The sequence below is a fragment of the Xenia sp. Carnegie-2017 genome, unplaced genomic scaffold (assembly GCF_021976095.1).
Source record: "Xenia sp. Carnegie-2017 unplaced genomic scaffold, XeniaSp_v1 HiC_scaffold_3, whole genome shotgun sequence".
In the NCBI taxonomy this organism is placed as follows: domain Eukaryota; kingdom Metazoa; phylum Cnidaria; class Anthozoa; order Malacalcyonacea; family Xeniidae; genus Xenia; species Xenia sp. Carnegie-2017.
Genome location: NW_025813493.1, coordinates 9059461 through 9087042, shown reverse-complemented (window position 1 = coordinate 9087042; position 27582 = coordinate 9059461). Strand labels below are relative to the sequence as shown.

The following is a 27582-nucleotide window of genomic DNA, read 5'->3' as shown; positions in this document are numbered from 1 at the left end:
TTTGTAAATCATCAACTAAAAACTAACTCTTCTAAAAACTACAATTTTCCTTTACAAGTGTTTCAAATGCCACACTTTACATGACCCATATGCATTGAAAACAAAAGATGATGAGGATTTTTGTTTAATTTTCTTTTGTTTACAATGCATTCAGGTCATGTAAAGGGTGACATTGAAACAGGCTTTCAGGAACAAAGATTCAGGAACATTTGTAGTTTACACAAGAGTTAGTTGTTAGTTAATGACTTCAAAATATACCGCCAATCTTTTGTGCATTATTTACAAGTTTTGTTCGTTTTCATATGCTAGTTGTAAATTTTAAGTGTATACGAATTAAATTTGATCATTTTATGTCTGTTATGAACATACTGTATATTTTATTATTTTCAAACTAATAGGCCACCCTGGTACCCACCAAAATGGGCTAATTTTACCCTCTACTTAATTAAAAAAAAATTGGGGAATCTTCCATAACATATTATAGAATATCCTATAGCATATTTAATGAAATTTCTACGGAATACTAAAAATGTGCTACACAATTTTTTAAACATGATTAATGTAATGTCCTACAACAGATTCAATAGAATATTGATACTGACATATTATACTAGAATGAGTAATTTAGTGTAATCATGCACTTTTTAGCCTTTCATTTTTTGGTAATCTCAATACAATACATCATGTAAAACATTATTATCAAACTAAAATTCCATTTAATACAGGTCTAAAGATGATAATCAAAAATTCAAAAATTATTGAAAATTTTGAATGCTGTAATTATTTAACAGCCATAATGTAAATTAATTCAATTAAGTTAAAAATACATACGGATAGTTCAAACTGCTCTTTATTGTGTCAGTATGTAATTCAACTTCTCCACATTAGTTCATTGTTGGGATGTTTTCTTCTTTCCTTTACCAAATTGTTTATCATAACATTTCTCACATTGCAACCAAATCAATTAGAACCTGTACCTAAATCAAGAAATGCAATGATAAAATTAAAAATAACTAATTTGTGCTAGTATTCCATATCAACATTTGATAAACAATGTTGCTTGGAAGGTGAAAAGTTGCAATGAATGCCTAACTCTAGTAGTCAATATCAATAGAGCCCTGTTTCTATTCCCAGATTACACAAAGGGAATTAACATTTAGTATTTCATTCTAAAATTTAATTATAAAATGATATTACTAACTATATAAACTTTCAAGCTGCCATTTATAAAGGTAGGGAAATTGCCTAATTAAGACAATAGACAATCATACCTGTGTATACAGCCTTTTACAAATTATTTAACGTGCTACATACTTGTTCCACCAACAAAGCAGTTTAGGTTGCAGGATATTCTATAATTGTGCCTGGCCCAGTGCAATATTGTTAAATATAAATTAAAATTACTGCTGCTTTTACTTCTGTTCGTATTTGAAATGAATACTTATATCGGCATAACCGTTATTACGTTTTGATAGGGAAACATTTAAATTAAAAAGCTCAACGGATACTTACAACTAAATTTGAGTCTGATATTTCTCTAGCCAGAACAGTTACTGTTAAAATTGTCAGCAGCTAAATAGAACTCTTCACCATTTCGTTCAATACTTTAGCAAAATCAGTCGGCCAAGCTAACATTACTCGTTTGTTAATTAATACCCTCGCTTTTGTTGTCGAAATCTCTCTGATTTTCGCAAGTCATTCGCTGAATTTCTCTATTCTCACAAGCCGTCCCGCTAATAACAACAAAGTATATTTCCATCACTTCCTTGTCAATACTCCAACTTTAGCTTGAGAAATCTTCAGGATTTTTACGAGTTATCCACCGAATTTCTTCAATCTCACAAGTCATCTCGTTTACTATCAACAATATATTCCCATCCCTTCGTTGTCAATGTTGTAGAAAATCTTCAAGATTTATACGAGTTATCGACGGACTTTCTCTGCCATATCAAACCATCTCGCTTATAATATCAAAAAGGCATATTCCTATCAAGATATTGAAAAGTTTTTAAAAACATCAACATAAAAATAGCTAAAGCGTTCTTCCACACCAAGTTTGTTTGAACGGCTCCTCGCCAGACGCCACACACGCGATATAAACTTGTTGCCATAACAACAAGAAGCTCTGTTTCAGTAGTATAGAGACTGCTGCCAGTTCTAGCACACTTCTCAGTTTGAGAAGGAGTATACACAAATCTAAGCGCCCCAGCCCTTGTTCGCGTACGTGGTTCACATAGTAAGCACATAGTAAGCACATAGTAAGCACATATATCGGCACAAAAATCACAAGACAGCGAAGGCCAAACCCTGGACAACGGCAGGAGCCAAAGACGGCCGGCCCACCCCCCGCGCCCGGCCGTTGGGGTGTATTATTTAGAAGTAGCGTATAGTAGGGTACGTGGTAAGATGAATAGTGAATCAAAAAGAAAACGTATGAAAAGACAAGAGCAAAAAGAAAGAAGAGAAAGAGAGAAAAAATTGAATAGTATAATAATAAGACAAAGAGAAGAACATCTTAAATTACAAATCAGGCTGCTAATACAGACAGGTACGATACAATTAGAAGAATAATATTTATATAGTATATAGAATCGAGATGAACACTGTTAGAGAGATTCTGCTACTATATAAACAGGGTGTTATAAGTGGAAGAGCTTTGAACTCATTTCTCGAAGCTTTCCAACCACTAGCATCTACATCAAGAAAGCGTACTAATACAGCTCCTCCTGAACCTCCTTCGGTACCCGTAAGCGCAGACCTATTAAGCCTAATGACGTAATAAAAAGTAGACCGCCTGTTATAACAAAGTCTGCAGGTTGGGAAGCTACGTATGGAAATATGAGCGACCCAGCGTTAATACGCTATAACGCACTTCAGTTTCTAAGTGCAATTCCTCCAAAAACTAAAACTGCGACGCCTCCGATGGCCGGTTCACACCCTTTGCCAAACGTGAAGTGTTCTTATTCAGTTCTAGATAATGAAGGAAAGCCTTCGGACTCGTCTAGCGCTTCGTGTAGCGAATCTTCATCAAACATTTGATGAAGATTCGGGTATTATGCTTTCTACAGTGAGTGTGATAATTACTCTAGCAGTTCCCATCTGTTGAACAACTAATGTTGCATCAGTAGGTAAGTCTACATCTATAAAATCGCTATAGCTACATTCAGAGTTAATATCACCAATACGATGTGTTTTTGTTTTACTTAAGACAAGTAATTTGCTAGGAGTTTGAAGTACTCGTAGCGCTCCTGCACTTGTAAAACATTTTCCACTTAATGATATTCGGTAGAATCCAGCGGTTTCGATGGTGATTGTAGAAGAATCTTCTTCATCTTTTTCAAACATCGCGACATTTGTCCAATCTGAACCTCTTTTTCCAGTGACTGAAGTACCAACTTGAGTGTACACATCTACTGGAATTTCTAGTCGCTTTTTATGTTTTTAACGTCTTCTATGATGTTTTACATTACGGGCGTGGTGTCTTTTTGCCGGACGTATCAAAGCTTCGAGAGCCTCACGCGTAGGTTTATCTACGTCTGAATAGTTCCAAGAAGAAATGACTATTTTTTCAGCACTAGAATTATATTCTAGTTGGAATTTTTCAAAATTTTTCTCTCTATTTTGTCGTAAGTATACTTCTACTGCTAGGCGAAAGAGATCGTTTGTTGATTCAAATTCATGAACCGAAGACTCAGATGCGTTAGACATTGTAATTCTACATATATTATAAAAATTTATTGTTTTAGAATTAAGAATACTCTAAATAGTGTTCCTGATATCTTCGCGTCCAGTTAATGGGTATTGTACTAACATATGACATCAATTTGTTAGTGGTATCATGTACGAAACTAACACAAGGCCCCCAACTTTGTTCAAACACAGTAGATCTAATGTTGAACCACTCGTGTGGAGACCGTTCAAACCAAATGTTTAATAATGCTATTTTATTATTTTCGAGTGTTTTTCCAGTAGGAAACGTTACTAAAATTACATTTACTCCGCTCATACCTGGGGGATAAAAGCCATTAGGAGAGTTCAAAACAGGTTGATCTCCTTGGTCTCCTTTAAGCCCATCAGCTCCTGGTTGTCCTTGAGGTCCTTGACGTCCTGAAGGCCCCTGAGGCCCTGTGGCTCCAGTATCTCCTTTAGGCCCTGTGGCTCCTGCGGCCCCTATAGACCCCGGCACTCCTTTAGGACCTGCTAGACCTCTAATGCCCTGTGGCTCCTGTGGCCCCGGGCACACCATCGCTTCCATTGGTCCCATCAGTTCCGTCATCTCCTCTAGCAGGGGCGGATCTAGAATTTTTCAAACGTCAGTCCAAAACTGGCAAACGCCGTATGGGGTCCGAGGGCATCCTCCCCTGGAAAATGTTGAAGCCTAGGGTCCCAGAAATGCGATTTCCAGCATTTTGGAATAGCTTTACAACAAATGTTCAAAGTGAATAAAATCGCAGTTTTTCATTTTTTCTTACAAAATATTGAGGACAAACACGCTAAGGGATGCCTTCAGCATGCTAGGAAACACATAAGGCAAAGCAATAAAGTGATCCCGGACATGGACAGTCTTTGTTTTAGCAGCAACGGCGCATTAAGCAGCCAGTTGTGCTGTCTTACATTTCTGCAGCAACGGCGCATTAAGCAGCCAGTTGCAAAGTCAGTAATATTTCTACAGTAACATAGCCATAACACATTAAGCAAATTTCAAACGTGTATTACCTTCAGCAAACTTATTGATCACTCTTTCTATGTCAGGAGTAATTTCTGGGTGAATTCGCATTAAAGCCAGGCCATTTAAACTTTCCTCTACCATAGTGCTCCTTTGGTAGGTTTTTAGATTCCTCAGTGCTGAAATTGATCTCTCACATTCACATGAGGTGATTGGTAGTGTACCTAAAATGCGAAGAATAATTTAATATTTTCAAATCCTTCAAATGTTACATCCTCCGACATAGCAACCGACCTCTGGGTGAAATTGAGCATCATCACGATGACCTCGTAATCCAATGCCAAGCCTTCCACAAAAAAGAACTGTATCAACAATTTGTTTAAGAATTTTCCTATTTTGCTCAATTTCAAGTTTTATGTTAGTATCTAAGATATTTTCAATAGGTTGAGCTACACCTGATATTTGAGATCGTATATTATTCAAAATTGGAGAAGTAAATGCATGTAGTCCCATTTTTTCCCCCTTACAACTTCCAGCATGTCGCCTAAATGTACCTACAGCATCATTCCAATAACGAAAAGGTGAACGAAATAGCTTGCTTATTCTCCAGCATTTACTGGGGAATTGATGTCCAAAAGAACACATGATAAGTAATAAGCACCATCTTCCTTTGGTGAATAACATAGCCAGGTAAAATTTTTGAGCCATTCAAAATTTAAAAGACCTTTTATTGTTCTCACTTAAAGGAGGAAAATTTTCATCTGGTTTAAAAACATTTTTAATAAGCAAACAAATATCAGACATTTTCAAACCTTTAGCTCTTTCGTAGTAGGTAGCTACATCAAAATTGTGACTAAAGTTAGGCTTTTCCGGTAAATCTTCAATGGTTTGTTCAGAAACCCTAGTACAAGAAACCTCACTTGTAATGATTTCTGGTTTTTCCATTTTTGAAAACAAGTTACTGATATTCCCAGACTTTTTTCCTGCTTTTGCTTTTTTTGAAGGCACTGGGCATGTTGGACCAGAAATTGTCCTTTTAGTTTTGCTAGGAAAAAAAACTAGAGGAACAAATTGATTAGGTTGGAAACATTGATCTGATTTAACTACCCCTTTATAACAAAACAAAAGATAAATTGCATTGGCTGATTCTTTAACTATTCTTCTTGGACAAACCAGAGAGTTGAATATTGATTTAGGCCGGCTCTCTCCACAATCTGGGTAGTAGGTAAAAATTTTTGTCTCCAACACAGAAGAAAGAGCTAGAATGCATAGAAACGATGACCACTTTTGGTCATGACAATTCAAAAAGGCCTCCTTATTGAAAAGATCAACACCTACAAAACCAGAATCTAGACAGTCTTGAGATACTGTCAAAGGTAAAATATTCTTTGAGGTGTTGTTGAATTCTTTATGCTGTTCAACAATTGAGGAAAATAAAGGATGTTGGCAGTAAAAAGTCGCATTCAAAAACAGCTCAAGTGATGTTAACTGCCTCAAAATATGCAATAAACTGTTATCACCTGCCAAAAGCAATGACACTGAACTGTAGAGACAGTTGCCAGATACTTCTGATCTAAATTGAATAAAAAAGTCGTTTTCCTGTAAGTCCTCCAACAAAAATTTAACTAACTGGCCAGGAAATATCTAACATAGCTACGTAGTTACATGTAGAAGATAATTCAAAGTTCAAATATAAATTCACTATTCGCTGAATTTATGCCAATATTTATAATAAAATTAAAAGCCCAAGCCGTAGATCTTTAGTATACACTGCACAAAATATAATCTACTTCATTAAAATTCATACAATACATGGTTGGATACCTTAAGGCCATGCATACATTTCCTTTGTCCTCGTGTTGCTTACGCACGATTTTGGGGATATAAATTTCTGCTGAGAACTCTCTGCTCAATGATGTTTCGCCTTTCAAAAGCAATGATAAGAATTCCGCTCTCGGCATTTTAGTCGCCCCAAAATATTCCTCATTCAAACGCAATTTCAATTCATTCAGAGATTTATCATTCTCTTGCGAAATTGCAGTCTGAACAGCAGCATACATTTCAATATTTAACATTGTAGTTTGTAAACGATTTTCCAAATAAATGCAATGAAACAGATTTTACAAACCAACCACGCTAAAGTGAATCACAATGTGATGATCTATCTCGCATTCCAGACACCACGCTTGACTATGTTAGTTCAGTTGGCTATCAGTCGAAATCCGTCAACCAATCACAATAAAACAAAAATTCAAATGAACCAATTGTAAGATAGCAATTGGACTCCCTTATACGTCCGGCCACCCCTCTTATCAGCCCAGACTGTCCACTCATCTGGCCATTGACCAATAAAATAAGCGTTTTTGGCGTTCATAGACTCCTTTATCCGTCGAACCAGTCAAGCCACCCCGCTTATCAGTCGGTTATTCCAGGTCAACTAAAATTCAACTGATCTGGTTACCAAGGAGATATTCATTGGATTAGTCATTAGTTTTCAATAATAAATAAAGCTGGATTTTTATCACGAAGTAAATGCAATAATAAAGTAAGAATAATTAATGAATTTTTAACTAATATGAATAGGTAATTTTTGAATTTCAAACATCAGTCGCGCGACGGATTTGACATACTCTAGATCCGCCCCTGTCCTCTAGGACACTCATCACCTTTCTCTCCATTTGGTCCTCTAAGACCCGTATCTCCTTGAGCCCCTGTAGCTCCTGCATCACCTTTTTCTCCCTTTGGTCCTCTAGGACCCGTAAAAATGGTGTCACGATTCGATGGGGTAAGGTTGGGGTTCATAGGGATCAGGGGATCGTAGAAAGATTTAACCGAACTTTGGCGGAGCGATTGTTCGGTTACCAGTATCATCGCGAGCGGGCTGTGCCCGGAACTCGGAACAAAGAATGGGTATCAAGATTACCTGAGGTGGTTAAAGCGCTCAATAATGAAACTACCCGTTTGACGGGCGAAAATCCCTTCCTTGCGATTGGGAAGAAGAGCGTTAAGGCCAAACCCGCTACGCCGGCGCTTCGTCCAGTTGGTTTCAAAGAGCGACGCTTGCTATCGGATGTTATAGTGCGGTATTTGTATGCCCCTGGCGAGCTCGAGTGTTGCGAACGGCGTAGGGCGACCGATCCTATCTGGAGTGTGACCTCCCACAAGGCCGAGCGGGCTGTGGTTGAGGGGGGGAAGCCTGTGTTGTATTATTTGAGCGATGGGCCCAAGCGTGTGTTTGTGCGCGAGGAGCTCCAAGTGGTGCCCTTTGGGACCGAAACACTGCCGGCTTAGTCAATGGGGTCCTGTCACGCTTTTATGAAAGCTTTCTCTACCAGGTACTACCTTGCACTTAGCCGTGGAGCAACTCTTCTACTGTAATTATCACAGCACAATTACGCATTTATTTCTTCACCTGCGCACCAGCTTCCCTATGCCCGTATGCTAGGGTAGAGATCCCATCGGCTGCGATCCAGCGCTTTGTGTCCAGCGGGCTCAACGATGTCTTGAAGACATGCTCACCGAAGATCTGATGCCCGCGACTGCGCAGCATATCCATACCGTGGCGGAAGCGCTTTGCTTCGAAGAGCGCCTCTTTGTACTGGGCGTGACCGACATGCTTTTTCATGACGGCCTTTTTTAACACCTTTGGCTTTGCGCTCCTCCTGACCATTGGCTTTCAGGATAGAGTACATCTTGGGCCTGAGCCCCACAAACTCAGCGATAGGCGCCCCAGCGCACTCGTCCTTCATTTTCCCCAGCACCTTCTTGTTGGCTGTGCTGAACAGCGGATGGTCTTTGGGGTAGTTGTTGGTGTCGTACTGACCGGCGTTGCGTCTCATGTCGGCGTACACGTCCTCAGTCTGGATCTCCAGCACAAGGCTGTCAGTGTCGGTGTAGAGGAGCTCTGCTGACGACCCGCACTGCACCTTGAGATGGTTGTAGTACCAGTCGTACATCAGATGCCGGTTGAGTAGCAGACTGCTTTTATTGATGTGGACGGCTGCGAGGTCTCCCGTATCGCCAAAGATGAGATGCCAATCGAATGTCAGCTTGGCGATAAGTTTGCGGAGTCTCTCTGTCTCGTTTGGCCGGAGTAGCTTCACATCGACACGTTTTCGGAGGTTCTCCGTCGTCTTGCCGAATACGCTGTTGTTCAGAAGCTTGTAGAGGTTGACTTCAAAGTCACTCTTTGCCTTCTTCCGGAGTTCGGTGTTTTTCCGGATGTAGGGCTCTATCCATGGGCTTTAATCGAAGCGGAGTGCCCTGTGGATCTTTTTCAGGCCAATGCCAAGCTGCAGATAGAGCTGCAGATAGTGCAGGACGTATCGGATCTTGTCGCGCAGATTGGGGACCAGCTTTTCGACCTCGTGAGACGCACCCCCATACATCTGAGGAGATTTCGCTGATAATCCGACATCCACGCGTTGTCGACCTTCAGGCGTTCTGGCGCTAACAGATATGCATTGTGCTCATCATGCAGCTCTTCTGGGTACTCCAGATCGACTTCGAGAGTGTAGCCCTTCTCAGCATCTACAGGCTGGTTCAGGACCGCCTTCACATCCTCTTGGGCGACCCACTCGAACGCGCCTGTCGGCAGCGGCTGCGACATCGCCTAGCCGTACAGGTTGTTGGCGTCGTAATACTGGATCCAGCTTTGGGGCTTCTCCGTATCGTAGTCTGGCACATTGGGGTTGTTGGCCTTGGCGAAGCGCCTGCTGGCCATGCTGATGCCGCCGCGCTGGCCCTTCTCGATAAAGAGATGCATGTCGATATCGGTGAGCAGCTCGAGCTCAACCCCTGTGTGCTTAAGGAGAGCGTCCCAGCTTAGGCCCGGGCTCGTGTAATAGTGAGCCGGGTCTAGCTGGTATCGCTCGGGCGTAGTCGCCGTCGGTAATGCCTTCGCCCGAGAGCTTGCTGTAGAAAGCCTCCTTCGGCGGGAGGGCCTCTTCGTCGAATTGGGGCCAGCCGTCCATGTACTCGTAGGAGTAGACCCCTTTCGTAGGAGCAAGAGGGTACGCCTCTCGAGGTTCGGCTCGTAGTCTGCTGTGATGCGCATGTCTCGCGGGTCGCTGGCTTTCACCAGGCCATCCAGGCTTGAGAGCATGAACTGAGCGCTGATAATAAGTCGAAGCTAGCCGATACTGAACGAGATGTATTTCTCGGCGTTGTTGGGGATGCAGGTGACCTTCCCTTCAGTCTCTGCGATAGTCTGCATGATGAGATGGCTGTCGTAGCCCCGCAGGTTGTGAAAGACAACCTGTATGGTTGTCGTCTTCGGGCTGAGCCGCAACTTCAGGTTGCACTCATTGTGGGCGGCACCTCGGTACTTGCCAGTAATGTGGCAGTGGTCTCGCACGGAATCGCCTTCGAGGGGCTTGCTGCACACGTGGCAAGTTGTGGCTTTCTTGTGGCTCCCCCAGTCCTTTCCTGTCATGTGCATAGGCTCGGGGTTAGCCAACACCGACTTGATCTTGCTCTATTCTTCTTGGAGCGCTTCCAGGAAATGCTTGGCCGCGTCAGGCCCTCGGTAGAGCTACGGCGGCTGCGTTTCCCCGTCGGAACAAACGACTATGAATGAGTAGCCACATGCCTCGTGTCTGGAATTTTGATGGGTGCCGCTCTTTTCAGGGTTAAGCGCGGGGCCCTCGGTCTTACGAACCAGGCTCTCGAAGTCTGCGTAAATTATGAAGGGCGCTTTGAGCTGCTTGTAGTTCTCAAAGCGGATTTTGTCGTTTTTTCCGGGGGTTAGCATTCTGATGGCAACCGCAGCCTGGTTGATGCCTCGACATTCAGGCTTATGCTCTTCCAGCAAATCCTGCATGGTGAAGCCGTGAAGGCAACGCTCACAGAAGTGCAGCCGGTGGCCATTCTTTCATTCCCGGTTGAGAAGGCTGTTGAAGTCCTTGATCCAAGTGTAGTGGTATTTTTCGGGGTTTTTTGAATCCGAGACGAGGAAGAGATTCACAGTCTTGCGGGGTCCCTTTACTTTGCTCAGACGGTAAGGAATTACGCTGCCCTCCCACCCGCACACCTTGATAGCAAGGTCGTTCTGACGCTCCACTCTTTCGAGCTGGGAGAGCGGTGTGGGTACGTTCACCCCCACAAAGTCAAGACCGTCTTCAGTGGGATACTTGCCCGGCCATTACGGATTTCTAGCTGCAGGAAACAGCGCAGCCCTTAGAGACCAGCGGAGGCAGTTGTCGTCTTTGTTTTTCACGTTGACGATCGCCTTCTTATTTTTGACCGCGGTGGGGAGAGGAAGGTATGAGCCTCCACGATCCACTATCCACCCAGACCCTTCCCGAGTGAACTTTTCCAATCTCTCCAGGATTGTTGGGAAAGCTTCATGTAGGGTTTGCAGAATCTCATGAGCCTTTAGCAGTTTGATCTGCTTTGTCCGGAGCACTGATGCTTGAAGCACTTCAGTACCATTTGCTTCATCCTTCCGAAGCTCAATCTCTACAGCAAACTGGAACTTAACTCCTCTTAGAGCTAGTAGCTCCTCGACAAGTTTGCGTTTGATGTAGGGCTGGGCGTTTTTGAGGAAAGCCATCAAGTCGCGTTCGGAGGGGTGCCCCTTCGGCACCTGCATTTTCCAGGCTCTCAGATGATAACTGAAGGCCTTCGTTTCATCCCACTTAAGTTCCGTAGGTGGTGGGGGAGGAGCCCTTGTGGGGCGTCGTGGTTTAAATTCAGCCAGAAGCTCATTGATGTATGCGTCTATCTCATCATTTGGTAGGCTTGGTGGGCCAGCGCTTACGCGGTTTGGGGATAGGCCTGCGCTTGCCCGGTTTGGGGATAGGCCTGCGCTTTCGCGGTTTGGTGATTGGCGGAGTGACATTTCTTGGCGCTGGCGTTTGAAGAGCCTCAAGAGAGTCGTGCAGCGCGTCTCCGCTGATCACACCTTGTTTATTTAATTGTATAAGATCCTTGACAAGAACATCCATCTCAAGTGTCGCAAATTTTAGTGCTATACCCTACGCGAGATAAATCTCTAAATCGAAATGAATTCAAAATGTCGAAGTTAATTCGGCGAGTACTCTAGCAAATCTCTTTCTTGGTTGTTTCTGTTTATAAACGAGCTTATGATGCACCCTCTCCGCACCGCAGACTTGATAAAGGATAGTTTCTGCCTGTGTTCTGACCCCACACTTACGACATGGTTGTGGAAGTCTCCCGCCTTCCCTTAACCGCCTCATATGAAGTCCGCAGTATTCACCCTAGGAGCTTCGCCCACATGTGGTAAGCTTTCCGGGTAAAAACCACGCACACTTGTTCTTGCCCTGCCTCATGGCTGTCGAACGTTTGGATATACTCTATGAGAGTATATCTCTCTAAATAGTAGACCCCAGACGGCCGGGGGTGGGCCGGGGGGTGGGCCGGCCGTCGTTGGCTCCTGCCGTTGTCCAGGGTTTGGCCTTCGCTGTCTTGTGATTTTTGTGCCGATATATGTGCTTACTATGTGCTTACTATTTGCTTACTATGTGCTTACTATGTGAACCACGTACCCGAACTAGGGCTGGGGCGCTTAGATTTGTGTATACTCCTTCTCAAACTGAGAAGTTTGCTCGAACTGGCAGTCTCTATACTACTGTTTTCCAATCAAATGAGTCAATCGCAGTCATGTGACTCAATGTTCTCCGTGAAGGCAATGAAGTTATTGACGGTATTAAAAATACAAAGAGTTAAATCGCTGATTTTCGAACTAAAAATACTGAAATGAGCCACCTTACATTGCTTTTTAACTTATATTACACAAATAAACTCCTATTTGAAAAATTGATGATAAATGTGCTAATGTATATGTTACTAAATAAGTCATATTTTTATATGTCATGGAACATGCTATAGGATCTTCAAATTTTATAGAATATGGAAATGAAATGTGGCATAGCAGGAACAATACTATAGAATATTTACGTAACAGAATTTGGAATATTATATAGGATTCTTTAGGCCATCAAAACACAATCAACAACAAGAAATAAGTCTTTATGATCATAAAGAAAACTGAAAAGATATAATAAGCATACAAACAAAAAATATGGTTTCTAAGAATATGGCTTCATTCACAGGTCTTTTTTGAATGACTGATAGCTGTTATATCACCTTGTTTGGGGTCTACTACGGTGGCCCATTAGTGACACGTTCATTCTATAGAAAATCGTGCTTTCATTTTATAAATTAATTGATTCAATAATAAAAAACAGTTTGCCTTACAAAAGTAGTCAACTTCAGCGAAACAACCGTATTCCACTAATAACAAAGAACAGTTTTCAATTTTAGTGACGTGTTCTGTACAAACTTGATTACTGTTCCGTAGAAAATTAAAAACACTGCGCGCGCATATACTTTATAATCTGTGATACATGAAGTTTCATGTTATTTGATCAAACATGGCGGCTTGTCGACTGTGCAATGTAAACCTTCTTATGCCATGCAACTTCTGTCCTTATTGCGGCTGTAGAGTTACAGGTATGATGACGATTGATTGTATAATTTGAAAATATTACTCCGTCAATTCTATTCTGTAGCAAAGGATTTTTATATGTATTTTGTATTTGTATAATGATTGCCAAAATTGTGGGACTACAATATTACAAGGCGAAAGTTTTTGTCATACTTGTGGCCATGCAGTTACAAAAAAAAAGGTAATTCAAGATAATATTTAATTCAAAATGATTATTTTGTAAATTATATGAAAATATTTTATAAAACTATTAATTGATAATAGTCTGTAATTTAAAATGAATAGACTTTGGAATAAAGAATTTTTCAACATTACAAAAAAGTTTAAAGAATAAAAAATGAATTCATGTAAAGTTAGCTGTTTTATTAACTTTAGATTCCCATGTGCAGTGTAATAACATCCAGTTTTATAACAACTCTGGCACATCTAACAATCAAAGCTCTCCAGCAAGTGGCTTAACTTCCGTCATTTGTAATGACAGTATGCCTCGTGACTTATGTCCAATGACCTTTCATTAATTTCGAAAATAAAAAGCACAAGAGAGGTGCTTTAAATTCTCAATTTCTAAAACAAAAAAGAGGAGCATTTCAACAGCAAATAAAAAAGCTAGATTAGCACAAGAATGAAAGTGCAAGTTGGTGTGGTTAGAGAAAGTGTTGAAGATGGTAGATTGAAAAAAATCAAAGGAAGAACTATTCCTATATTGTTTAATAAAGACGACAATGCCAAGGTATTGCTCGAAAAGGTAGTTGAGGAGCATGCAAGGCACTTTAAGCAATTGGACAGAGACGATACTTATGTCATTCTCTATCAAGATATTACTCTTGTTAAAGATTTACCATGTAGTAACACACCTTTCAACCTTGGAGAATACAAACGAGACCTACTGAAACCCTATTGTTACACTACCGCTCGCGTATTTATTAACATAATTTTGCGTATGATACGCGTGTCATACGCGTATCGTTCTCGTATCATACGCGTATCATCCTCGTATCATACGCGTATCATTCTCGTATCATACGCGTATCGCTCTCGTATCATACGCGTATCGTTTCATTTTATACGCATGTCGTTCTCGTGTCATACCCGTATTACTTTCTTATTATTCTCGTATATGGTTTTAATATAGTTTTGGTTTTATTTGTTATAGTTTGTGATAGTTTTGTTGCTTCCATGTCCTAAACTTAACCCTTTAGATGCTGAAGTTTTTCTTCAATATAGTTTTTCAAAAAACCATGACTTATGTTATCACAATTAGTTTCCGTTTTTATATAAGAATGTGTCACAAACTATTCAGCTATGTCATTGATGAATCAAATGTATACTTAGATACGACGTGAGACAATCGCAGCTCATTGCAAAAGCAACCCAAAATTTATTAATGCATAACATATACATGTATATATAAGATCATCTATTAAAAAATTCTTTTCCTATATCGTGCCTTTAAATTATTTCGTGAATAAAATATCTTAAGAGTATACTGACATTTTTTATGTCATCATTGTGCTACAAAGCAATTGTAAGTGTGTCGTTTCTTATGTTTATAGCACACGCAACTTTGAATGAATCTCAAAACAAACTAATCACAATTACTTTCCGTTTTCATAGGATGTGTCACAAACTATATACGTCATTGATGAGTCATATGTATACTTAGATACGACGTGAGATAAGCACATTTCATTGAAACTAAAGCAACCCAAAATTTATGGATGCATAACATACATGAACTTGAATGGTATCATTTATAAAAACCCAGTTGCTTTATTGTTCCTTTTAACTCCTTCATGGTGAAAATTTCTTAAGTGTATATTGATGACATCTATATGTCACCATAGTGCCGCTCATTACGATGAACAAAGTTCTATCAAGTATCACAGCGTTTCATCCTCGTATCATACGTACGCTTATCGTTCACGCATTATACGCTCATCATACGCGTATCCTTTTGTATCATACATGTATCATTCTCGTATCATACGCGTATCGTTCTCGTATCATACGCGTATCGTTCTCGTATCATACTCGTATCCTTTTCGCATCATACGCGTATCCTTCTCGTATCATACGCGTATCCTTCTCGTATCATACGCGTATCGTTTCATTTTATACGCGTGTCATTCTCGTGTCATACCCGTATTACTTTCTTAATATTCTCGTATATGGTTTTAATATAGTTTGGTTTCGATTTGTGATAGTTTTGTTGCTTCCATGTCCTAAACTATGTCCGCGTAGCGTATGTTAACAAATACGCGAGCGGTACTGTAAATTTAATTCTGGTTATGTCCGGAATATGATTTTGAACATTGTTCCTGTTACAGTGAAGACAATCATTCAGACGAAGAGCTTCTGTTTTTTCCATTTAGTTGTAATCATTACTATAGCAACTTAGGAATTCAAGAGTTACCATCACCAAAACATGCAACTACTTCAGAGTCAACAACGTCTTTGACAGCACCAAACATCCCATGTTCATCTCAACCTAAATTGTCATTGCAACAGACGTCAGGCAGCATTGAAAAATACTTGGTCACAACTCACCAGTGTCCAACATGTTTGATGCATTTTCCTCGTAATGAAATTGAAGTTCATGCCGATCTTTGTGCTGAGACATATATAGATACTGTTGGTGAATGTGAATCTGATGACCAAGACTGTGAAATTCAGATTGTGGAGGGAAACTTATTGAATGAAAAGGCTAAAAGTGTGACTGATAAGTTTGAAACTGTGCAACAAATTGTTGAAAATTTAAAGTGGTACTATGACGAAAATTTTGCCTCTCGTTTTTTTTTTTCATAGATTAATAGTGTATGTAAAAAAATCTCTTCTGGCGAAATTTTAGCGCAATGTATTTCATGCTGCTCGAGTTACGTAGCGATAAAACTTGAACTTTAAGAGCCGCCATTAAAATGCGTAATTTCTACTTTTGCTAGTATATTTTGTCCAATGTTGACAACGATCACCCCGCAGTGACGTAACGACGAAAAACCGCTGCTGTACTGCGGCTTCGCTTGCATGTACACAATGGCGATCGAACAAGAGGCAAAGATACACACATTTAAGGCATTATTTCTCGAGTTAAATTTGAATTGGAAACCTAGGATTTCGCGAGGGAGGTAAGAACAATATACACTTTCATACGAGTGAAAGTTGTGTTAAGGTCTTACTACTCCTTTAATGTCTAAAGATATTGAATAAATAGGTAGAACACTTGTAATGATAGAAAATTAATTAATTGGAGTACTGTAAGAACATTTTTTCGTACAGAATGCCTCAACTATATAGAGAAGAAGCTGTTCAACGAAACAGGATTTCCAGTAGTGAATGTACAAGCCTTGGCCAATGAAGAATTCCAAGTTGCAGGAGAAGTTATTGCTGCGTTAATTGTTCAAGGAGGACCAGCTCCCTGTTTGTTTTCTTTACAGGTGTACAATTACATAGTGGATGGAATATCAAGCGTACATGCACACAACTGGTGTGAACAGTTAAAGGATGACACAATTAAAATAACTGTTGAAAAGGTAATCTTTGGAAATTGCTTATAACCTGCATCTCTCTTTGTGTATTGAAGTGAATATTTCTGAATAAGAAATTTTACAGATCTAGTCTTGTGCAAACGATGATGATTTGGTTGCATTAATGGAAGAAGACTCGACGATGTATGTTTTGCAAGTAATTGGTTATTGTGGTATTCCATCTAAGGAGTCAAGAGAATCAAGCGACAAGATAATTAGGTAAATTCCATAATGTAAAAATGGCTTTGGAAATGCTGCAATAGCTCTGAAGGAAATTATTTTAATGTTTTAACATTACATATTTCATGTCTCTTGTGATAAGTGATGCGTCGAAAACTCTAGCCTTTATTGACCAATTAATATCTGGTCTTGAGCTACGTGGGGTTATGACTGAGTTGAGCAAAAACAGAAATGTTATGGAACTATTATTTACCATTGGTGGAGCACAAAAGTTTTCAGTGACAGCTGATCATATTCTAGATAACATTTTGATAGAATGCAGTCCTGAAGGGAGCAACCAAAAGTTATTAGAAATCATTAATCACAAGTTTTTTTTGTAATTACATTCAAGCTCTTGAAGCTAAAACAGGTATACATAGTGATTAATGAGCATTGCATGGACCAAGGAACATATCAGGGAGGATATCGATTGCTAAAGCTGCTGAAGTTGGTTGGAAGTAGTTGATATAAAATGCAATTTTTCAGTAACGTAATCAAGGCATTTATATATTTTGCAATCTTTAGATGCTTTTATTGTTCCAATAGTTCTTTAAGTCTGGAAAATTTTCCTGAATAATTTTAAAGGAGTTAACTGATTCACTTATCCAATGATTTTTTGCTTCATTTTACTTTTTGTATTGTTTCTCAAGGAGCTGCAAATTCTTTGTCTGCATTGTACATATTTATAACTGGAGTTGAAACAGTGACCCCACTTGGCATAGAAAATAACATCACTGTGAAATTCAAGCATGGATGCAAAGCTGGTTGTAGATGCAGACCAACAGCCTCTACCTGTGCTACAAGCTTAACACTCCCAGTTCATATTGATGATTCAAAGCAATTTGAAGATTTAATGGATGCTACACTTGCAGAAAGTTCTGGTTTTGGCTTCATTTAAAGAATACAGTATCAATTATATATTTCAAAGACATTTCTCTCTTAAAACGTTTTTAATGTTAAGACAACTTAAAATTTTTGTTAGATAACACAAACATTATTTTGCATTAGCAGTGCAAATAATTCTGATGCTTCCTGATAGTTTTCAGGATATTGTAATCTTTGCAACTCAACCAAGTAATGGAAATAATCTTGAAAAGTATTATCATACAACAATTCATTATGGCAAGCATTGCTCTCGGCTATTTGCAATTTCTCTTCAGTAACTCTCACTTGGCAATCAAAAGCCCCATACTCCTCGGGCATTGCATATAAAACATTTGGAACTCCAGCAACAGTTTCATGTTGAGATTGCCGAATATAGTGAGTATTCCGATTAACCTGACAATCATTAAATGAATTTTGCAAGACACCATTAAAACAAAACCACAAACATTCTTTAGTGAAATCATCATTTTAATTTAAATGCTTTTCCTCACAAAGATCTTTGAAAAATTGAACCCACCAACTTGAACATGTTTATCTAAAATGTGAACACCAATTCTCAATTCTTTGATTTGATGGAGATGTACCAAATGCATGAGCTTGACTACCACAAATGGTGCATTGTCAAGTGATCGAAAGTAGCAATGAGCTGCTGCAATGATCCCATTCTATGTTCCACAATCACTCCAAGTCTGCAAAGGACATGCCTTATTCTTTCTTACTGCCTCAAAGTAAAATTTAGCTACACTCTCTGGCAAATTATTTGACCGTGTAACTTCTAACTAAAGAACTTTCCTGCTGAAGCCATCAATTGCACCATGCACAGGGAATCCAAATGGCTTCAGCGTATCATATCCTACGAGGCAATAAAAAGTAGTTAACAATGAATGCAATGATGATAACAGATAGAAAGTTAATGAAAACCGAAATGATAGAAATTGGTACTTACCATCTATGTGCCAGCACTGATTAGGTCCATATGACATATAGTTACGCCTTTTAGGTTATTTTTTGCTTTCTCAAAGCACATGCCTCTGGATCTAGTTCTTTTAAAATAAATTCCACCAGTTTTCGGGGTACATGTATCTGATGCTTTAGTTTAAGTATGTGCCACATCTTCCGATAACCAGCCAAGCATCCAGGACCTTGCATCTCATTCGAAATAATTTCGCGCACAAGGTCCTCTGGAACTGTTTGCCTTCTGGTTAAATTATAAGATTTAAGACTGCATTTTAGAGTCCGTAAATCCATTTCAATACCATGCTCATTCTTTAGTAGGCTAATTATGATATTATATTTATATGCATAATTTCGTAAAAGCACTATTGCCAATACACATTTAATATAAACGACAACTTTTTTGAAAATAGACATGTTTCGACATCTCATGATGCCATCTTCAGTATGAGTGAAATAATAGGTGATACAGTGTTTATATAAAATAATATGATACATAAATTACAACAATAAAAAGGAAATAAGATAAATTAATGAGGAGCGTCCGAGCGTATTATAAATTAAATATTGTATTGAATTTAAAAACTTGAACATTGAGGTCAGGGTTAGTTTTGTTAACGTGGAGTGCTTCTTTGATTTTAAGGGTGAATGAGGTGTCGGCGGTGTCGATGATTTTGAAACAAGAGGGTGTATAGTTGGTTTTGCATGAGTGAGATTTAAGAAGGTGTCGGTAGATATGAGAGTTTTTGTCTGTTGTGGTATGTTCCCTGATTCTGGTGGATAAATGGCGCGAAGATTCGCCAATGTATCGAAAATTATATCCCGCGCAATTGAATTCATATACCACCATAGATTTTATTGAATCAGGGATTGGGTCTTTAAATGGGAAAAGGTTTTTGATTTTGAATGATGTGAAAATTAGTCGAATGTCAATATCTGTACAGAAGCGTTTCATAATGTTTGTAAGTCTGCGTTGTGTGTGTCGTGAATAATATCCGATGTATGGTAGTTTGAAGTATAGAGTTGTTATTTTGGAATTTTCATTTGGTTGTGATCGTCGTGTCAAGAGTTTCGGTGTCTATGTTGAGGTTGTTGCTATGTTTGTTGTCGAGATATCGTTTTACGGTTCTGTTAATAAAGTGAAGTGGGAAAGAGTTTCGTAAAAGAGTGGATGTGATGTTTTTTATGTCTCGTTGAAAGCCATTGTTCGTATTGTTAAGTTTGTATGCTCTGTCGATTAGTGTGCATATAAGTCCGGTTTTGTATGAAAGTGGTGTGAAACTAAAATAGTTCGTCATAAGTCCTGTTTACGTTGGTTTGTGGTATGTAGATGTTGTACAGCTGTCGTGAGATTTTGTAAGTAAAATGTCAAGAAATGGCAGTTGATCTTGTTGTTCAGTTTCAAATGAAAATCTAATGTTTGCGTGCTGTGTGTTAATGTAATTATAAAACTTCATGGCCTCAGTTTCGTTAGTAAAAACACAAAAAATATCGTCAACGTATCTGCGGTAAAATAGTGGTTTAGTGTCGTTGTAGTTGTTTAGCCAGTTTCGTTCATGTGAACCCATGAAAATGTTAGCAAGTAGAGAGAGCCCATCGCAACACCGTCCGTCTGGTCATAAAATTTTCCATTAAATAAAAAATGCGTCTGTGCTGTTGCTATTAAAAACAGCTGTGTGAGGTCTGTCCTGTTTATACTGAACCTGGGGTTGTGAGTGAATATTAAGTCGATTGCTAGGTTGATGGTTTCAGTAAGTTGTATGTTAGTAAATAAGCTTACAACGTCGTAGGAGATGAAGAATTTGTGACAAGAAGTTGATGAGTTGAAAGATGAGAAGTCGTCGAGGAAAGTGAAAGAATCTTTAGTGGAGTGGTCATCTGGTATGAGTGGTGTTAGTAGAGAACTAAGATACTTAGCTAAATTATAATTGTATGCGTTGATTGATGAAACTGTCGGTCGTAGTGGAGGCGATTGTTTTGGTTCTCGTTTCTTGTGAAGTTTCGGTAAGCCATAGAAGCGTGAGGGTTGATAACCTCTGGGGAAGATATCATTATAAACTTTGTTGCTAATGGAGTATTTCTTTAGAAGCTTCCTTAACAGTCGTTATAGTTTGTAGTTTCTCAAACCGGACAAAGGCAACGGCGTTGTAATCATGGATCGTCAAATGTAACGTAACTCCTGCCTTAAAATCATTAACAATACAGCAAAGTTTACCCCACTCAAAGAAGACGTCACACTACCACGTGAAGCCAAAGTCACTAAACAGTCGAGTAATATACCATAGATTCACATTTTTACAGGTGTACAAATCGGGTGCTAAACAAGTCGTTTACCAAAGTTGATTTAGTTCCTTTTAAAAATATTCTATTACATTCTTTTTCTACAAATGCAGAAAATAACATGTCTTTGCTTCTTACATAAACAGAGTTTAGAAACATTTCTGTGTTTAATTCCAGTTGTGCTTTCAGTTTATAGAAAAAATATCAAATTGAAATATCAAATTATAAGTTATATAAGTACAAATGGTATACAATTGAAATATGTAACAAAAAACAATCCATGTACTTTGATGAACTAGATATATAAATTACTATTGTTGTGACAAGATGCTATGTTCAAAATGTAATGCTGTTGAGTTTGTGTATCATGATCTATTATGAAAATAAAAAAGTGCATCCAAAGTGCATCCAACGGCATTAATTACCATGGACGTAATAACTCAATCAACATATTCATATGCAAAAAGAAAAAAATATATACCTACAATGAAGTAAACCAGCTGAATAACATTTTATATGAAACTCTTTAGATCAAAATGGATATCTATCCATGGAATTTATGTAAAACTGTGTGTTGTAGGTTGATTATAATGAGGATTAACATTTCTGTAGTAAAAGCCATTTGCATATCGTAGTCATCTCATTGCCGGCACTTCACAAATTAGCCTTTGTATTTAGTTTTTGTGACAAATTTTCCTAAAACCATCAACGGTTGGCAATTTAAGTGAGAGTATTGTTTTTGTTTCCCTTTCAGAATACCCAAGTTTTAATGATGAATGTCCAGGTGGATATCTGCAGATATATAACGGTGGACATCTACAGATACATAACGCATGTAGCATGTACAAAGTCCATTGTTAGTGTAACGGTGCATAATTTTTTATGTCATTGTTGTATTAATACAAATTAATAAAAATACCGGTTTAAACTCACCTGAAAGACTGCGTATTATTCCCACTTAACATGAAGACATGTTCCGCTTCTTCTCCATAAAATTAGTTTTTATAGTATAAAGTTCATCGTAGCATATTATACACCTGGTCTTTAAAAATAATAATTTAAATTCAATTATAAGAATGCATCGCTATGCTCACTCCTTGAAAATCCGCCATATTTGTTTTATCAATTGTAGTTTTACCCAAGAGGTAGGTAGTAACTTTTATCCCTTACTTTGATTTACCCCATCTTCTGTTTACCCCATCTTCAACGTAAAGAAATTCTCCCACTTTTAGGTGTAATTATTACCCAGAACACCAAAAACCGGGCAATTATTTTAGTCTCTTTCATTACCCTATTAAGTGGGGTAAATTGTTGTACCTTGATTTGGAATTACCCTAGAAATAAGGGTAATTACTACCCCACATTTGTTTATCTCATTGACAGGGGTAAAAATTTTTGCCACCTGAAATTTACAGTGTATCTAGAAGAAAACTGGCCCCTGTCTGATGAGGATCTGGAGAGAATACACAAGCTGTATCGATTAGTCGCATATCAATGATATTCTAGGTGGATTTTTCAAATTTTAGGGATAAACATCGAAGACCATTTCGTGCTTGTGTTTATGCTAGCATACGAAAACGCTTCGCGTCACCAGACGGACTTTATACACATTTTAAACAAGCATGTTATCACGAAAGACCGTAAATTTAAGTTAATAGAAAAGTGTACTTGTACATTGTGCACTTCACAGTCCGTGACTCTACAGTCAAGAACAAAACTTAACGGCTTACATTTTATCGCCTATATAAGACTACATAAAATCGCAAAGACTCTCATTAATTATTTATATATACAAATAATTAATGAACATATAACTCTTTGTTGGTCACAGGTTTGTAATATGGGAAAATGAAATATTTTTATTGAACGAAATGTTCAGTATACGAAAACACGCTTACACATGGTATGTCGCGAAAGCCTAGTTTTAAGATCTGCCAAAATAAACGTTTCTACGTCTTATAACGAATAAATATTGGAAAAGTATATAAGCGTGATATACTACACAACTTTTGTTAATCTTAACAACCGCCGACTGTTGTTTTTGTTTTAAAATTCCAGTGAACAAATGTTCCATATATTATTATAATACTATTATTTTATATTGCGTCATTCAGCTAATACCAACTAATGACGTCAGTAATGTATTCCGACATAATTTAGCATAAGGCTTTTTTTCAAAAATGGCGAATAAGGATTCAACTTTATGTCAAATTTTCTCGAAAGCAAAATTTAAAAGAGACACAAAAATACCAAATTAAGTATTCCATAGCTATCTATGATAAACGTATGAAAAAAATTCCGTTGCCATCGTCTATTAATTCATCTATTACGCATTTATCATCAATCTATCATGTACATTTCAACCATCCTTTGTTGATTTGGATCATTTAAATTTTAAAGCTTTTTTGTGCTTACCAACACACCAAATTACTTAAATAAGAAGTTGCTGGTATTATATGTGGCTAAAAACAATAAATTGTATGCTTTATTCAACCAATTGCAAATCGACAATGCCATTATAGGATGTTCATTGTTCCCCATTGTCTTTGTTCATAATAACTACAATATCGAAACAAATAAAATTTCACCTTACTTTGATTACGTTACAATATAGCAGCACTTGTTTGAAAACACCGTTTCTTGCTAAAGTTACGCTAAGAATAATAAATAAAACGGGTCAACCGTCAACAACTGGTCGCCAAACCTTGTTACACGTGAACTTACATGTTGAATTATTCCTTGGCCAAGTTCTGTGTTTATTGAAATATAGTCAAAACAGCATGTACTTACGATGGAAACGTTGATCAGCTCGTTCTTGAATGTGTTGTATCAAATATATATTCTTTCTTGAGTAAAAAATTTTAATAGCTAATAATCGACTTGCCTCTTGCAATGAAGTATGCCGAAGACACGTGCAAAATAGTATTCTGAGGAGACAAAGTTTCTTAACGTCTACAGCGATTTATGTTTCTTTTATTGCATATTTCGCCAAGTGTGTCGCATCGGTCGCATCCGCGTCATAACGTTATCAAACTGTATATTAAAATTTATTTTTTATAAACGCTGATACAGCGAACGCATATTGATATCAATGTTAAGAAAAAACGACCGACGTAATTTTACTTTGAATTACAATAGCATATGCTTTTTATTGTAATATTATAAATATCTACGGCCGTTCTCCCCGTGTAAACAGCAATCGAACACGCGTGTAGCATGAAATAGTTGGCCGCCATATTTTAATTGAGTCACCCGATTCGATGCAGTCAACAAGTTGCTCTCGAACCAATGTTGCACCAATTGTAGAAGAAAAACAACCGCCTTGGAGCCAAATTGGCCTCTCCTGTCTCATTTAGCCCTCATTGTTAGCCAATATGGCAAGCAATTTGAAAAGCTAAAACGACCTAATGGTGCTAAAATGGTCCCCATCTTTCTATTTTGGCACCAATTGTAGAACAAAAATAACCTTCACTGAGCCAAAGCGGCCCTGTTATCTGTTTTAGCCCTCAATGTTAGCTAATATGGCTAGCATTTTCAAAAGCCAAAACGACCTCATGGGGCTAAAATGGCCAATTTCTTTTACCGTGTGCGTGTTTTCTAGAACTGTTATAATCAACCAGCAGAAAATGCGATGAATTAAGTAATATAATACAACAAAGAAGCTTATGATATGAAGTATGGCAAATGAATAAAATCATAGATGTAACTATATTAATAATCGAGAAATATAGTTTAAAGCCTTCGTAGATTGTTTAGATGTGAAAAATCATTCGTGGATGTTTTTCCCAAATTGCACTCGAAACCATGCTATTACATATACAAACATTGGTGGCTCCATTTAAATTCTCACAAATTTTCCTTTTTCATTTTACTTATAATAGTAATTTTGTTCGATAATCTTCGTGACTTTTTATTGGTTGTGCAAAACTAAAAGTAATGGGAAGTGCTAGCTATATATATAGTATGTGCAAAATACTATTTGGTAAAACTGATACGCACTCGCTGTTGTGTGATCTTGCGAGCATTTTTGCAAGCAAATTTTGCAAATTATTCCGTAAAACGGGGAATTTGCGTTTTCAACGATCTAAATATCAAAATTTTTAGGAGGAGCATTCTACCGGATAAACTCAGAGGGCTTGCGGTTTCAACGCTCGAAGTGCATCTGTCACCAAAATTTCTGGATCTGCCTCAGAAATCAGAACAAAAAAGATTATTAACTTTTCTACTAGTGGTGACCCACTAAATTCGCCAATAAAAAGAAAGAATGTCTGACTTTTTGACTAAACAACTTGAAAGTATGTATATATTTTAGTCGTATCGCACCACACACACTGTAGGATATGTGTTCAAAAGATTTTTATTTCAAAGACATTTATTGCAAAAAAGAAACACAATAGTCTAAATTACTGAAGCATTTCCATAACTGGGATCTAATATCAATAGCGTAACCTCACGTCAAACAGTGATACAAATGGATGTTATTTCCTTAACTTATTTTTTAAACAAATAGCTCCTTCGCAATGAAGTTTTGAGAGTAACTAACACAAATTAATCAAGCTGTTGCATGTTTAAAAGCTATCCAATATACCATAAATCTTGGTTCTTCCCTAAAATTTTTTTGTTGACTAGTTTTCTTAGCCATGTGTTCATTTCTGCAGGGTTTGCCGATGAGTAAGCGAATTTCATTTTGGGCGTTCTGATTCTGACCCTATTTAGAGGTGCAGCATTTGCTATCTCTAAAAAAACGCAGTATTCAATTTCACACGTTGAGCAGTAAACAGCAGCTTGTATAGAACTATTCATAAAATTTAGAGTAATTAGTAATAAGTGTCTTATAGTAGATACTATGCCCTAAAATTCTGGGTGGTAAAATGAAAAAAAAAAATTTAATTGCATCTCAAATTAATATACTCCTTGCGTAAACATTGTGATTATTTTTAAAATATCTAACAGCAAGTGTTACTCTAACAATACTTGCGAACTGAAAATTTCGTAAACATCTGAGTAAATTGAATTTCCTAAATTTATCAACATACAGACGTTGTTTTTTCTTTGTTTTTCTTTGACAGCCTACAGAAGTAATTTAGAACGTCATGGTCAATATCATAATGGGAAAAAACTTCAAGAAAACTTTTCCTTGGCTCATTTTCATCACAATTCTTTGTATTTGTCTAAAAGTTGGCAAATGGAAACAGAACACATATGTTGTGAAGTCGTTCCATGAAACGTGTAAGAGCAGCAATTCAAGCAGTATAAAAATTCAAGTCAAATCAAATCACCAAAATAAACGTTTTATCTACTTAATACAAACAGAGTCTTGTTTACTGGACAATCTTCTTAACCCACAAATGTTTGGACATAAAGCAGAGCATGATGTCCTTGTGCTGTCTTGGAAAAGCATGTGTTCTGCAACTCAATTCTCCACACCTAGTTACAACATTAGCTACATTTTTAGGCCTGGTACAACTTGGAGTTCTGGAAGGAACATTCTGTACGAGTTGGCAATGAATTCTTCACAATCCTACCTCTATTATATTTTCTTGGATGGAGATTTATCATACCATTTCTCAAATTCCGATTTTGAAAAGACGTATCGTCAGTGTAATACGTCATTGGAAATGTTTGAGTATTTTCTTTTGAAATACGAGCCTGCAATTGGAGTGCCTTTTTACTGCCCACGTCCAACAATACAAGGCCAGCCGTTATGTTATTATGATTATAAAATTTTTCCTTTCCGTGAAGTAATACCTGTTTCAATTTATTTCGACGCTGCTTTTAATGCTTTTCACAAGGACGCCATAAAATCCATACTTCCTATCGATTAATATACGAAAAGGAGAGTTGGTGGGAAAGTCAAAAATTTGTGATTCTTGCCGCTGATATAATATTTCGTGGACAAATACTGACAATTCTTCCAGTTGCTACTGCAAATATAATGCACAGGAAATACCCCAGAGACAGTAGAGATAATTGGAACGACATTTATGACATGTTGCTAAAGGAAACGCCAAAAGAATATCGTATAATTAAGGAATTCAAGCCTTCATATACAACTGTGAGCACTGACCCTGTTGTAAGAAATGACACCGTCTATACGCCATATATGCACGTGGAAATTCCTCAAGGACGAATTAATGTTGAACCGTACAAACGATTTAAACATTGAAACAGTTTTTCACATTAAGTGGTTATTTCTTAACATGTCTTTCTTCCTTAAAAATTAGTACTGATGATGAAAATATGAAAGAAAAATATGAAAAATGTAGTTAAGCTTGTAGTCCATATAGCTAATTGATTTGTGTTTATTAATCTGAATTTAATCTGTAATCTATTAAAACAGTCGTCTTCTGCAGGTGCGATGCAGGTACGGGTCCTTCGTGTAAACGAGTAAATTTTGATAGGGAGATAGTGAATGATGATTGATTTAAATAATGTTGCGAGTTTGCGGAAAATTCATATATTAAGCGTGAAGAAATTCTTAACCTAGCTCAGTTGGTAATGATTTGCCTTGAAAAACTAAAAGGTAAAATCAAAGATAACCTTCTGCTGGAGAACAACTAGTCTGGACATCAAGAAAAGCTACGACG

General features: G+C 37.9%; 2 protein-coding genes and 2 long non-coding RNA genes across 7 annotated transcripts; 3 read left to right on the top strand and 1 right to left on the bottom strand.

Moving 5' to 3' along the window:
- Positions 1-696: 696 nt before the first annotated feature.
- On the bottom strand, positions 697-6816 carry LOC124454674 (collagen alpha-1(I) chain-like). 4 transcript variants are annotated; one of them, XM_047005446.1, is made up of 6 exons: positions 6491-6816; positions 5479-6239; positions 4961-5012; positions 4717-4890; positions 4009-4296; positions 697-977 (listed from the first exon to the last, which is right to left on the bottom strand). In XM_047005446.1, exons 4-6 carry the CDS (start codon positions 4808-4810, stop codon positions 961-963), a joined length of 399 nt encoding a protein of 132 aa, XP_046861402.1. In that variant the 5' UTR covers positions 4811-4890; positions 4961-5012; positions 5479-6239; positions 6491-6816; the 3' UTR covers positions 697-960. The 4 variants fall into 3 exon arrangements, 2 of the variants coding, with proteins under 2 accessions (XP_046861402.1, XP_046861401.1); XR_006951565.1 differs by lacking the exon at positions 697-977 and having other exon boundaries at positions 3714-4296; XM_047005445.1 differs by lacking the exons at positions 697-977; positions 5479-6239; positions 6491-6816 and adding an exon at positions 5225-5295 and having other exon boundaries at positions 3714-4296.
- Positions 6817-13241: 6425 nt separating this feature from the next.
- Positions 13242-13563, top strand: LOC124454585. Its single transcript, XR_006951524.1, has 2 exons — positions 13242-13317; positions 13512-13563. It is a non-coding gene; the product is annotated as an uncharacterized LOC124454585 (long non-coding RNA).
- Positions 13564-16817: 3254 nt separating this feature from the next.
- Positions 16818-18005, top strand: LOC124454513. Its single transcript, XR_006951481.1, has 2 exons — positions 16818-16876; positions 17527-18005. It is a non-coding gene; the product is annotated as an uncharacterized LOC124454513 (long non-coding RNA).
- An 8072-nt stretch (positions 18006-26077) lies between these two features.
- Positions 26078-27161, top strand: LOC124454184. The gene is given in 2 exon segments (XM_047004990.1): positions 26078-26815; positions 26818-27161. Coding segments are annotated over 2 exon segments (1071 nt in total). The 5' UTR covers positions 26078-26088.
- Positions 27162-27582: the final 421 nt, after the last annotated feature.